Source organism: Echiichthys vipera, assembly GCF_963691815.1.
Source record: "Echiichthys vipera genome assembly, chromosome: 12".
NCBI classification, from domain to species: Eukaryota; Metazoa; Chordata; class Actinopteri; order Perciformes; family Trachinidae; genus Echiichthys; species Echiichthys vipera.
In genome coordinates this window covers 7,940,552-7,955,479 of record NC_139837.1, presented here as the reverse complement: position 1 = coordinate 7,955,479, position 14,928 = coordinate 7,940,552, and the positions used below count along the sequence as shown (strand labels likewise).

Genomic DNA, 14,928 nt, shown 5'->3' with positions numbered 1-14,928 from the left:
TTTGTCTCTTGGGTGTTTTTTTTTATTATGCCCACACTCTGCCTCGAGATAAAATGTGAATGATTTCATCTGATTCCTTGTGCGCTGTAATTTTTAGCACTCACGAGTCATGCGGGAGGAAAGGTATGGAAGCCATTTTGAATAATAAGGTTAAAGACAAAAAAAAACGAAACGACGAAATAAGCTGCAACACACATCCTTGGGTTAGAAGTATATTCTTTTAAAACAATTTTGAATTTAATCTGAAAAAGTAGAGCACCAAACAATAAAGTCCCCATAGCATAAAAGAGGCACTCCGTCCTGACTAACCAGTTTTAATGCAAATAGCTAAACAACGGATTGGCTACTGAGGATCTCTGCTCTCCTCAAAAGATCTTAGCTGAGAGGTAAAATGATTTGTCCTCTGCGTGTTTTACAGGGAATTTCATAGACATGAGAGGCACAAAGCAGTTCAGTAAATGTGAATACACGATAAAAACAAAACACAAACACAATCTGAGTACATAACTGTGTGCCAAAGCAATCAGAAGGCTTCGCTCTCCCTTCACATTTTATGATTTTTCTGCACCGTTGAATCACAACAAATGAAATCACATGAAATCAAAGCTACATACATCTTCAGAAAGGGAAACACAAAATTAAAGCAGTGCACCTTTTACATTTTTTGTTTTTTTTATGTAAACATGAGTGAACAAAAGTGTTTTCTGATTTTGAAAGCCCCCCCCCCCCCTCAAACTGGTGACGTGACCGCTTGAAGATGCGAATACACTTCCTTTTTTTTCGTTTTTAAGGATGAGACACGGTGTCAGCGATCAACACTGTGCTATATTTGCCCTCGTTGAACCTCCGTTGCGCCGACCGCGGACTTTTTACCTCTTAAAGAGGTATAAACAATCCGCGTAAAAAGTTCTCAGGATTGAACACTGCAAAAATAGTTGAAATCATAGAAATACACGTGTATATATACAGAGAAGAAGTAATGCATTTGGTGAATGATTACTTACATTTGGAGCTGAAGCACAGTAATAGTCAACCAACTCACGCTGTTAACACCATTACCTTAGTATTACTTACAGTAAAGTGATATTGATTTATCCAGTTACACTTGAAATGCAAGAAAACATACCACTGACTGACTGATCATCATAGCCCCTTGGATTTGTGTGCAACATGTTTCACAAAATGAGAAACGTGAGAAAAAAAAACGACTGGAATGTTTCAAAAAACCACCAACCAAAGAGAACGTAACACGTTTTACTCCCTTATTTTCACCGACCACGTCAGTTAAACATCAAAGATGAAAGGATGAAAGTGCATCGTCAAAACTCATAAAATGCTTATGGTCGTCCGTCTAAGAGAGGAAAAAAAACACTGTTCAATCAAAGCAAATACATGAGATCAAAAGCAATGCCAGCGCGGCTCACTGCATAACTGCATCACTGCTGCATAAGTACAGATATACCATATAAATAGTAGTCAAATATTTACCAGTATCAATAAGTGCTCACGTTCTAATATATAAATACATCTTACAGTATTCATAATTACATATTAACTTCCTCTATTTTTGTGCAATAGCAAATCCCATGCATTTTTACCAAGATAAAAACCACAACATTTAGAAAAAATGCAACATAAGAAACATATTTTTTAAGATTGTTTCACATAAATCAAGCTGCGTCCGTCTCTCGGCACGACCGACGGAACAAGAAAGAAAAAGCTTTTCTTTGAGTGAACTCTCCGACAGCGCCGGCACTCCTCAATAGAGTGCCTTGACATTTTTCCTTATTCAACGGCAACCGCCTCATAACAAAACGATGAAAAGCAAAATAAAGGCACAGACCCTTGCCGCTTGATCAGAAGCACCAAACTGCACAAGAAGCATCTACTTAAAATTTGGTCAGACTGTTTCATAATACACATACTTTTCCCCTTATAAATAGTCTTTATTTACTGCACTACTGCATCACACCTTGATATGATTACATTAAACAACAGTCTATTTTCAAAGTACACATACAGTAAAATACACTGTTTGTATGCATCTAAGAAGAGTATATGTTAAGGACATAAGAATCCATAAATATAATTTATGTGCAATTGTACGCAAACTACTATGTCAAACAAAGGCATATTAGCATAATATTCTCTCCATATTGCACCTGCACCCAATAACGATTCTTCATCTCGCCAGACAGCCTACTGCTCGTCCGATCATTTCAAAGAGTCTCTGAAAAGAAGAGCACACTAGACAGGGTGGGTTTCTTCTTCACTGTGAAGGTTTGATCTCCACTCAGATTTAAAAGGAGCTGTCTGGGGCATGTGCAAGACCAGATGAAATGTTATTATATTGCCTCTAATAGGATAAAGATGAGGTTATGTGCCTAAAGGGCTGAGGACGACAAGGTTGCAGGTGTTGCCGGTTTGCTGTCTGTTCCTGGGTCAAATCAACACAGAATAGGTGTTTCAGTGAGGGTCCTCTGTGGTAATCTTCAACGAGGCGATGGCTTTCAAGCAGGTTTGGACATTCTCCTCTTGTCCGCTGTCCCCGACGCCGGGGTCAAGGCTTTTCTCCTGAGCGGCCTGATGGGAGGACAGCTGGTTCTGTCCTGTGATATCCTCTCCTCCAGAATCAGGCCCGTGGACAGATCCCTCTCTGCTGCTGCAACGCTGGCCCTCGCTGCTCTGGGGGCTTGGCGCCGCGGAGGGGGTGACATCAGTGTTGGAGGAAGGCGGGGAGTGTAACATCTGGAGACCTCCGACGGGAACGACAGGGAGCAAAGTGTGGGCCTGCTGCTGGGAGTGAAGAGGGAGGTGGCTGAGGATGTTCTGGTGATGAGAACTGGCAGCACCGGGCAGACTGGAAGCCAAGCTGCTCCTTTGATCCTGAAACAACATATTGGCAGTATTAGCGGCAATTTCAACATTGCCAAGACTATTCATCATGTGTGAGTGTGAGTGCAGAAATGTGAGAAATACAGCATTACGCAAACTTCAGACAACACTTTGAGAGAGAACACGTACGCTCACCACGACTGCACAATCCATCAAACGAAAGGGTTCGTGGTGTTCTATATTTCTGTTATTGTCAATTAATCCAATAAAGTGTTTAGAAAACCTTTAAAAAAAAAATTGGATTCAGTACCAAGCCATCTCTGGTTTCTATGCTTTTGGCTAAACTTCCCCCCGAATATCCAAATACAAACCCCTATTAGGCAGTGGTGTAGTTGAACTGCTTCATGATACATACCATTTCCATTTCAAAAGCTCCTTGTTGAGCCATCTCCATCTTTGCCTGGTATCTGGTTTTATCACCACTGCCTTTATGTTGATGTGAGCCTCTTCGCGGTGAAACAGCCCTCAACACGACTCTCTGCCGGCCTCTGACTGAGGATTCTCGCTTTCCAGCCAGCTCTGATCCAGGCGATATGGGTCGTTCAATTGAGACCGGGGAGAGGTGCTGAATCGGTGTGAAGCTGGGCGAGGCAGGCCTCAGCGGGGAGGTATCCCATCTTGGGGAGGAACGACCTCGCGGGGAGAGCTCTCGCCTCGGGGATGGGTAACGCAGACGTGAAGGGGACGGCTCCCTGATGGGCGACTCCCAACCAGGAGAGAGCAGACAAGAAGAGTAGGGGTCAAATAGGAAACTGGCCTGGTCTGGAGACAGCATAGTCAGAGAGTCTTCATCCATGGACTTCTCTCGCTGGTCTGTTGAAAGGACGGGTCGATGGTCCGGGCCCGTCCGCATGCTAGAGGACTGTTGGCGGACATCCGTGCCGGGCAAAGAGGTGAGGGAATAGCCGTGGATAGCAGCAGTGGCTGTGACCGAGAGAGAAGTGACTCCACACGGCTGAGGACTCGTGCTCCTTGAACGCAACTTTGGAGTGGAGTCGCCCTCGTATTCATCGTCCTCGTCGTCGTCTTCGTCGTTTTCGTCAACGTCTTCATCCATACCGTCGGAGTCATCTGCGTCTGAGAACTGGTGTTTGGTTGTGACCACCACCTTGGACTCTTGTTGGCTGTCATCTACTTTAAAAGACAAATACATCAGTTCAGTTGGATTTATTCCGCTATACGTACGTTACGTATGTGCAAGAGTATTATACACGTCGGTATCTCACCATGTTCCTGTATCTCTGTGTCATCCATCGTCACGGACACTCCTAGTTCGAGACATTTCTTCATGTGTGCCTTTGACTTCATATGTTTAGTCAGGTTTCCTGGAAAAGATAAAACAAGTCATAAGTTACAATTTCTTACTGGAAAAATAGATTTATTCTTAAATGAGCGGATTTGTTTTGAACAGATTTTAACCCCAATTTTATCTCCCCACACACCTCAAGTTATTTCTGGTACTACATGAGGACACTAATCAGTTTTAAGAGACTCCAGCTGAGAAATTTCTCCCAGAAATAAAAAAAAAAAAGTGAAGAGAAAAATGAGTCAGTGAAACTGCTGATTTTGCACTAAAGTGGGTCTAAATAGCACAAAAAACTACGGTGTTTACTGGTGCTGTAAATGTTTTTTTTAAAACTGTAAATGAGTCTTTTGTTTCATTTATAAAGTCCGTAGTTTTACGTTCTCGTATAGAAGCTTTAAAAAAAAGCTCACCTTTAGTTTTAAAAGCAAAGTTGCACACCCTGCAGATGTAGGGTCTCACGTCTGTGTGTGTCCTGATGTGTTTTTTCAGCATGCTCGGCTTCTTACAACGAATACCACACTCCTCACAAATGTATTTCCCCCGGCCCCGACCTCTAACATACACATAGTCTTCATTGGACTTGTACCTGAAAGATAAAACCAGTTTTCCAAAGAATAAATAATGACATAAAATAGTTCTGAATAGGTATAAAGAGCATAACATCCTAATATAGCTGCTGTATTTGCTGTCAGCAGAACTGGCGGGTGTTACGATAACTAATATCATGACTGACCCTCCCTCGAAGATCTTGACACGCGTTGGCACTGTTTGGGTTGTGGAAGCCTCCCTCTCTTTCCACTCCTCCTTGGCAATTTTCACTCTGCAACTGATGTCTTTAACCTTCTTCCCGTAGGTGATGTCCACCTCTTTGGGCTCCGGTTTCCTCTGCAGCTGAATCGGATGAGCAAACATTTTGTTAACATCCATTTTAAGTGGACACCATATCGACAGCGTAACACGATGCTTTCAATATTGTATGTCACACGTGGCGTTACGCGGCATGTTTTGCAAACATGAAATATGCTGCTGCTGCTGCTGCTGCTGGGGTAAAACACAAAACAAATAATCCTAATTTTGTTGATTTTCAAGATTTCCTGAAGCTATGCTAGGTATGATTTGTATGTCATAATATAGCAATGTTATCAGGCTAAAACCACTTCAATGCAGAATTTATCCCATTGTCAAGATACAGACTATTTACTTGAATATAATGTAGATGTTTGGTGTTTTAACTGCCGAAAAATCTTTTTGCAAATGGTAAATGCAGAGCAAGTTATGAATCAAAGCTTGTAACATCATAACTAGCAGCAGGCAAATCATTTCCAGAAACTTGCCAATAGTTACGAAACCTTCTGCCAAAATATTGTAAGAGTGCAGTTTGCCAAATTCTGGGTAATGAGGTCCTTCTAAACTTTCTACATATCAAACACTTATCTCTTGCTGACATGATGGCTACCAAAGTGGAAAACTGCCCAGTGCAGCTTGATTATGAGTTACTCAGTGATATTAAGCAAGACCAGTTAATTAATAAGGGCTTTGCTCTTAAAGTCCAGAACAAATGCTCTTTGAACGTTTTAGACGGTCCTCTGGTTCAGAAACAATGCAGAGACGAGGTAATTTCCTCACCTGATCCATGGTCTGCCTCCACAGGATAAGGGATGACACCAGTTTCCCCTTGCCAGGCTGACACATGGCTGCCACAGTGTATATAACTTTGTCTCCCCTATGTTTGGACTGCAGCAGAGCCAGAGCAGCACTGGTGCTCAGCTCAAGAGGGTTGGGGTTGTGGGAACTCACACACCAGGTGGCGTACACAGAGGAGAAAGGGGTGTTGCTGTGAGAGCAGCTCGGCTTGGTGTAGTTAAGGTAACACCAGCTCACTCCTGTCGTCGTGCGGAGACTTGGAAACTGAGATAACCGTCTTGTATGTTCGGTGTCTGAGATCAGGATGTCTTGACTGGTAAGCAGCTGTGCCACCATATCCATCTGCACTCGTTTGTCCATGTCAACTTCTTTCACTTCGCTGACTGATATCATGGAGTAGGGAGGTGAGCTGCTGTCCTGGGAGCTACTTTCCATAGCTGACTCAACACCGTGCTGAGTGGCCTCTGTCACTTTTTGTTGAAGTGTGATTAATGTACTCCTACGTGACTCATCCTGAGCATGAGGTGTGGATGCAGCCTGAATCTCTGACCTGTGCCCCTTCTCTTCGCTCAAATTACATTTTCCCAACTCCACAGCACTCAGCTCCTCTACAATCTGCCCAAACATTCTTTCTTCTTTCACACGTTTTTGCTGCTTGACCTCCATGAAAAGGTCCAGGCTGCTGGCAGGGGATAGCATCCGTTTGTTAGTGCCACCGCTGGAGGCGTTAGTGGTTGAGATAGTTCTGGAGGTCAGAGAGAGAGGGATGCCTGTCTTGAGCTTAGCTGATGACAAATCAAGGGCTTCAACATTAATGGTGTGAATCCGAGGTGGTCTGTTATAAGCTAATACGTTGTGAGGATCCAGATTTCCAGACAAACGTGAAATCTGGTTCTGAGAGGCGGTCGTACTGGAGCTAACACTGTCATACTGATTGTCGAAAATCTGTGATACTGAAGTGTATGTGATACTGCCGTAGGATGGCACATGAGTCTGTATTCTTACGGGAACTAAAAGGCTCGGATGTGACAGCTGGGGAAATGTATTCCCAGTGGAGAATATTGGCAAAGTCTGCGGCAGAACAGCAACTGCTGTGAATGGAGGGGAGGTGCTGCTGAGGTACTGCGGAAACACTTGTGATGGGACTTGTGTTACCTCAGTGTCCATATTCAATGACTCCTGTCGGACCAAGTTTCCCCTCCTTCTCTCCCTCACAGCCGAGTGACCGGAGCTGATGTCCACGTGTCTAACTTTGGATGTTGGAGAAAGGCTGCCATAGTCAAATGATATGCTGCGTACCTCTGGGAACTCCTTGCGCAAGTTACACGGCGCCTGCTCTGAGGAGGAGCGTCTCATTTCATGTTGTTGACGCTGGTTGAGCACGGAGAGGGAGTGCCCACTCCCTGGCACTGCTAAGAGCTCTAGTGGTTTGCCAAATTCATCCTGCCTGGCTGGAGAGACTGACTTTAAACTCTCCTCCCTGTCAAAGGAGTAGGTGGAGCTGTAAGATAAGTTGCTGTCTTGGCTCGGGCTGCGGGAGAGACTGGTGCAGGCAGACTCAAAACTAGATTCACCAGAGGAGTGCTCGATATCAGCTAAGCGTAGCCTTTTCTTCTTTGGAGGGAGCTTTTCTGGAGGGAATTGTGCTAAAGTTTCACTCCTTTGAGGCCACTGAAACTCCTCCACATGCTTCTCTGGCTCCTTCACCTTCACCTCTGGAGCTTTTTCTGGACTGTCAGGCTCCACTGTGACCCTGATTTCTGGGACTTGTATGTTTGGCTGCCGCACAAGTTTGGGGCCCATTTGAAATGATTGCCTTAGCCTACTATCGCTCCTCTCCAACTGATATGATTCACTTGCCTCCATAGCTTGAAATGAAGAAATACTATCCTGCCTCTGCCCATGATACTTGTATGATTCTGACTGTTCAGAGTGAGGCCTGTTTATCGAGTTTGTGTGCTGGATAACAGAAATTACATTCCCCAAAGTTTTTCGACCGGACATTTCGGGACTTACTGATATGTCCATGTCACACCTGTCCGTCAGCACACTTGAAGAATGTCCTTTTTCTAATGCCATAAGGCCCACTGCAGCTTGTTTTGAATCATAGTCCTTACTTGAATCAAACATCTCTTCACACTGTTCATGATGGTCCTCATATTGACCTAGTAAATCTTCCTCTTCCCTCTTCTCTTTCCGGCGCTTCCGTGTCGCCAGTTCTATTGCATGTCTCTGATGGCTCATTTTAGATGTCATAGAGGGGTAATTTTCCATTTCCGATCCTGAGGGTGAAATGCCACTCTCGCTCATCTTTCCGTGGCTGTCTGCGTCTGTGTTGCCATCATGCGGGGAGAGTTCGAAAGCAGCTTGCCGCCTGAGTCTCCTCATGCCCCCGGTGCTTGTTCTCTCATCAAAAGAGTGGCTGCCTCTGAGGGCTTGAGGCATAGTCAGACAGACTGCTGAGGACGTTGGCATTGAGTTGCTCCTTATCAGGGTCCCCTCAGAGCCAGCATCTAACAGCGGCTCTTTTACCTCTTCCCTGTTGAACGACTTTGTGTTTATTTTGATTGACTCAACGGTGTCTTTTTCTTGGGTGAAAACGCGGGAGACACCTTTCTCCGAGCGTCTTCCTGTATATTCACTTGAGTCTGTGCTACAAGCCACAAAAGCTGCCGTCTGTTTAGGGCTTGGCCTGTAGCACTTCCCGAACATGATTTCTTGATAGGACTTTGCATTAGTGTTCGGAGAACCGGTCTGGTGTTCGGTACTCTCGGAGCGCGAGAAGTAGCCGGAGTCCGTGCTGCCCTTGCTAGACTGACTCGGGAGGGACAGATTGTGCTCAGAGTCGCTGCTTCTTTTTTCAGACAACCGAAGGGCAAGCCTCTGTTTGATCGTGCAAGATTGAATTGTACGGGCGGCGTCGGCAGCAGTGGGAGATGCACTGATTTCTTGGGGCTGGGATAAACCATCCTGAGCTGACATCGATGTGGCTCCCTTTTTCTGAGCAATGAGATTTAGTACTTTTACAGCAGTGTTATCCGATGCCTCCACTGGAGAGTCCAGCAGCAGCAGTGGGTCGTTAAGAGTGTCCTCGTCCGTGTCCGTGCTTTGCTCAGCATCAGAGAATAACTCTCCTTCCCCTTCAAAAGACCCTTGATCTGTGTTGGCATTGTAAGAACCAAGCTCTGAGAGTGGCACTGTTCCAGCTTTGACCGAGTGAGCATGGGACTTTCTATGTTTGTATAAATTACTCTTGGTTTTGAAGGAGAATCCGCAGGGGACACACGGATAGGGACGTTCCCCGGTGTGTGAGCGTATATGTTTCTTAAGCACGCTGGGTTTGGCACATGCCCTTCCACAGTAATCACAAACATACTTCCCGGGCTTTTGTGGTTTCTGCTCCACCTTACACACAGCCTCTGACAGCAGATCCATCCCTGAATGGCAACACTGTTGTTGGGCTTCAGGTGAACAGGTGGACTTCATGTGAGATGCAGGTACCGGGGACTGTGCACAAACTGATTGGCCTACAGCTTTTTGTCTGCCAATGGGAAATGGTTTTGTGGACTGTAGTGGATATGAAGACACCTCATAGTCTTGATGGCTTGTGGACTGGGTTTGGGAGTGCTGGTCTTCTAATTGCAGTGATTTCCCTGAGTCAGACATTTCTTTGAAACCACATGTGTCTCTTCTCGGACCTTCTTGCAGTTGTTGGTGCCACTCCTTGCCTTCCAATTCGACGGATGGACTCCTCCTAGTCTTTGCTGGTTCGGAGGTGCATTTTTTCTGTGCAACAACATTTCTGTCCTGACCCTCAGTGGAGCTTTTCACCCCTGCAGTAGTTTCAAGTGACTCCATGAATCCAATGTCACTTTCTTTGGGATCGATTTTCAAGGACACTATGTGTTATGTAACGGTAGTGATATTAACATAGGTGTGAATCGATTGTGGGGAAGGGTCACCTGAAAGAAACCAGACAAAAAATTACAATTAGACAAATATGGTTGGATGACAATCACATAAACTAGGACCACATAAAGATGCACAAGGAGGTCATCAAGGTAGATAACTCTCGTTAGAGTTCAAATCCCCTCTTTGAAAGTAAGAGCCATTCGTGGCTGTTTCCCAAACGTCCTTCTAATAAAATTTGCGTATAAAATTCATAATGAGCTCCGTCACAGCAGGACTGGAAAACCATAATTTTCTCTTTACCAGCCTCTTAAAAAAACAAAGGTAAGCTACCTCATGCCAACTCTGGTAAATGCCCCTGAGAAAAATGTGTGTAGGTATTTAAGGCACATGCTTTTACTGTAGTATGTGGGTCGTGAGTGGTTGTACGTGTTTATTATACTGCATGTGTTTGTGAGCTGAACAGGAATCAAATCCTTCATCGCAGCAGCATCTCCTTTCAGCAATCTCCAAATCAACTGTTGTACTCTGTAAGATTTGAGACACCCTGTTTCTAGCGGCCTCTTTGGCGGTAAGATGTAATTCTTTTCCGAGCTTTGTCACGTTCACGGTCACTATGTGTGCTGACATTTTTTTTTTGCTCTTTTGTAAACTTTATCGAAACACATTCACCTCTGTGCTTCCAGTCCGTCCCCTATATGTTCCCGTCCACACACACACGCATGTTCCTATTACACTTCAGCCCTTACCACAAGCCTGACTCAGAAGTTGGAAGTTCCTGATTTCCGATTACAACTGACTAACATGGCGGCCTGTTTACATCTAGCCCAGGAAAAGGCAAGTAGACGTGCTTTTATTTGTGAATCTTATGATCGGTCACCATTGTTTGAACTCACTCTTTGATAGATAGGAACTTAAAAGACAATTAAATAGATGGAAATGTTACCGAGTACAACTTAAACTTTTATATATATTGAAAAACTACAGCTATTGTTAGCTGTGAAATACTGACAATATACACCCCAGGTACTTTCTTCGCCCTGTATTCCAGATTTCACTTTTCCATTTTAATTTCACTTTTACAACGACAACGACAAAAACGTCAATGAAGGTTGCATGCCATAAAAAGTGGAAATGAATCTCTCCATAAAATACCTAAAACTCCACATAAGTTAGGAGTATGGTGTGTGTACTTATCCCATGCCACCACACACAGATGACACTGTTACTGAAGATCATGATCAATAAAGTGTGATGAGTCTACCTGCAAACCTTGTGATGTGATATCTACCTAAAATACCAACATAATCTGTGCAACTCTTTAATCCAGTGCCAGCATCACATCATAATGTGTTCAGGCTCCTGTCTGTGTGTCATCGTCTCTACCCTGAGCTGCACTGGACCACATACTGTCCTGTACATGAACACGCCGGACTCCAGGAAGAAACGGCATTCTCCCCGCGGTTAAAATGAAATGCTTTTGCGGCTACACTTTGGTTTCATACCATGGGGATGGGTCTCTGAGGGGAACGTCGTTTCCATCTTCTCAGTATCAAATGGTGTGTCCTCCCTAACGAGGTTATGTAAGATTATCTGGTTCAAACCCTCTGAGTTCCCCTTAATTAGGACATCCTCCGACTCTCACTCCCGTTCTCTCGCTCCCTCTCTTTCTTTGTTAGCACACCACACACTCCTTGGGCATTAACAAGAGGATACGAATCCAAGGTGACTCTCAAGATGCCAATAGATGCTTGAAAGCAGCTGCAAGGATGACAGTCTACCCTTTGTGTGTGTGTGTGTGTTTTTCTGCTTTTTTTTTTTGCAAATGCCCTATTGCCTCTTTTGACTGTTCATGGTTCAGTAGCCCTGCTTTCAGACAGATTAGAGGGCTTCTTCCAGAGCAGCATAGAGAAAGATAATGAAGGATGACGAGGGCTACCTCAGATTGGAACAATCCATGTTTCAACAGGGAGGTTTACGGAGGTAAACTAAGTAGGGTGCCTGGGGGTAACAAATCAGAGGCCTGGGAGGGAGCTCCCCTTCAAGGTCGGTCTGACCTCATTGCTTAGTTTTCCATCCTCGGGTGAGCTCCGAGTGGAGGGAAGGGGAATATGTGTGCAGAGTGACAGCGAGATAAGACCCTCAGAAGCAATGCATACCTTTGAACTAAGCACAGTAGAGAGGGAACAGAGCCGACATTTTCAGAGTCTCATTGACAAGTCTCTCAACAGATTAAGACTTTTTGTGTGTGCGTGTGTGTGTGTGTGTGTGTGTGTGTGTGTGCGTGTGCGTGTGTGTGTAAAGACTACACCAGCAGAGCTTTCACTGCAAATATCCCTCACTCCGGGCAACAAGCACTAACCTATACGAAAATATATGACACAGCAGCAATGACGTGCAACAACAGGAGGCAGGTGGGTGGCAGTAGGTGTGTTTGAGGACGACTGTGGGCTGACTGTGGTACAGTATGTCCGCATGGATGGAGAAACGACTTTACGGAGAGATTCGTTTGAGCAGCAGACATTTGTGGAGCACATCCCTTAATGCTTTGCACACACGAGAGAGGACAATGAGCAAACAAATGTTGGCTACGGAGAGCACCGTTATGCCGCCGCATTACATCATTAGAGTGTAAGTTGGCCATTAAAGGGAACAGGCATGAAGCCTCTTGCTGACAACAAATCCATAAATATCATAAGATGACCGGCTTCAGAAACGCTGGATGGTATAAACCCTCTGTGGTACTCTAACGGCAGCATAGAACATAGCACATAGAATCAATCAACAGCTCTCACTGTGAGCAGAATGACACAGAGCACACGGTCTGATGGGAGAAAAAGCCTCGGCTCGCACAGCAGCTGACATTCAGATATCAAATATAATCCTCATACAAACCTGACATTTGAATAGTCCCCCTGTCCCATATCGACAGTCACATGTGACATTCCTCACGCTGCATAGTCCGTTTCTCCATTCTCCTCTTGTCGGGGTAACAATGATAAAATAAATTAGCGAGGTAAAGTCCCATCAGTCATGAAGCTGCTGGCTGACTGGGTGTACATTAGAAGATCTATTGATGCGAGCTAGTCACCAGAGAAAATACCCAACCGTGACGTGCAGACCCAGGCACAAAAATAGCAAAGGGGCCCTGGGAGGGATTACACAACAGCCCACGTTTAAGGACGCTTTTCCTCTCTCTCACTGTGTTTCAAAGCCCAGCAGCAGCTGTCTCACACTACACACAGAAGTGGGGAGTCAGATATCCTGATGCAAAGAGCGAAACATCACTTTTCTCCGATAGCCGGAGTCCATTCATTCATTCATTCAACCGTTTATTTTAGCCTAATATTGTGTGATCTGGATGAAGACACAGATTCATTCAGGTACACACGTTAGGATCTATATACTTCGGTTGTATGTGAATATAAGCAGAGCAGAGGAGCAATGCAGAAGTGCTTTGAAAGGCTAATCACACGGTGCAGCCGGCGTGAATGTACATTTCCTACAGCGTGATCCCATTCAGTTTGTATATAGAAAGGAACTCGATGAAAAGACGGCGTGTGGCTGACTGCGAGGATGCTGCAAAAATTAGCCGCGTTCTCTGGATCCTGAGACACCCACAGCCTGTTCAGAGCCAGTTCTCTGCCATCACGACAGGATTCGCTTTGTGAATGGAGAGAGTCGTGATGAGGGTGTCATTAACACGGGAAAAAACTGGGACAATACTGCAGATTATGTGCAGCTGCGAACCTCATCCTGTGAATCAGACGTATGAGTTCAGTGTGACATGGTGCCATTACAGCCTCTACATTAACCTCTCTGCACATACTGTACTTCCTCGTTACACGACTTTATCACATTTTAAATGCTCTAATGATTCTATTTTTATAAGTCACAGACTTTGTTTTCTGTATAGTTTAGTGTTATTTTTATTTACAACTGAAAACTCACCTCAAGTAAATGCGCCTGTATTATATTTACAGTTGAGACAAATTACACCATAAAGGTAAGGGTGAGATGTAAGATGTTGGCGTTGTTTTACTTTTTTGAACCATATATTTCAGTGAAATTGTTGTCGTTAGTTCAGTTTTCTTACATCGACATGTGTGATTTCTTTTTTTACAGTGTGAATCATGCGATGCTTTATTATAAACAACGTATTTTACATATTTCCTTGGAAAAGCACTCAAAGGAATAATAAATTGGAGGGGCAACTGACAGATGTGGAAACAACTAAATACATTTACACAAATACTGTGCTGAAGTACAAATTACAAGGTATTTATACTTTGGGTTTATTCATTTTGTGGTACTTTGTGTATTTGTACGACTAAAGTTACAGTTACCTTCAGATTAGACACAGTACAAACTGTCAGTTGTTGCGCAAAATATGATACATTGTTAAAGATTGAACTACCCAGCAGTATAATGTAAAACGTAGTTAAAAAGAGCTACACTTAGACTGTCTACAACTTTAAATGGCTGCTTATATATTAAAGTAAGACTGAGGCTGAAGCTGAGGCTCGCCTGCATCTTACCACCAAAACGGCCGCTAGAAACAATTTACGTCAATTCTTACGGATTACAACTTTAATTACAGTAATTTTGAGCAATTTTGAGGTACTTGTAATTTATCAGGGAATAAACTCATACTATTCGAAGTGACCTATCACTGAAATGCACCTTTATCTCTCTTGCACCTTAAAATCCACATAGCATATTGTAATATAGTGTTTATCTGCGATACTGTACTTTTATTTTATTGTTGTTCATATTTAGTATTTTATATTTTATCTTATTTTTAGTACTTCTGATTGCTTTGCACCGCTGCTACGATGACATCATTTCCCCTCTGGGATAAATAAAGTTATCTATCTATCGATCTATTATTTCCATCTGCATGTAATTTTATTTTATATATTATAGTTTTTCATCTACCACATGCATTTGACTGGTGCCGATCGATATCTTGAGATTATTGACTGCTAGAAATGAAACAGTCTGCCTGAGCACCACCTGGAGCAGCCACAGGAACAACAAGTGGGAAACCACTGAATTTCATTTGAATTTGAATTTGAAGTGATGATTGGACACGTGCCAAAATCAATTTTTACCATAATTTGTTTGAGAAGCTGCTCTGAATACAACAGACTGATGTGAATGGAGTTATGATC

At 43.8% G+C, this 14,928-nt stretch overlaps 1 protein-coding gene across 2 annotated transcripts; it reads right to left on the bottom strand.

Moving 5' to 3' along the window:
• Window positions 1-779: 779 nt before the first annotated feature.
• hivep2b (HIVEP zinc finger 2b) lies at window positions 780-12,780 on the bottom strand. 2 transcript variants are annotated; one of them, XM_083924441.1, is made up of 7 exons: window positions 12,650-12,780; window positions 5,828-9,807; window positions 4,935-5,092; window positions 4,612-4,787; window positions 4,122-4,220; window positions 3,251-4,029; window positions 780-2,886 (listed from the first exon to the last, which is right to left on the bottom strand). In XM_083924441.1, exons 2-7 carry the CDS (start codon window positions 9,701-9,703, stop codon window positions 2,467-2,469), a joined length of 5,508 nt encoding a protein of 1,835 aa, XP_083780567.1. In that variant the 5' UTR covers window positions 9,704-9,807; window positions 12,650-12,780; the 3' UTR covers window positions 780-2,466. The 2 variants fall into 2 exon arrangements, with proteins under 2 accessions (XP_083780567.1, XP_083780568.1); XM_083924442.1 differs by having other exon boundaries at window positions 3,251-4,026.
• Between the last annotated feature and the right edge of the window lie 2,148 nt (window positions 12,781-14,928).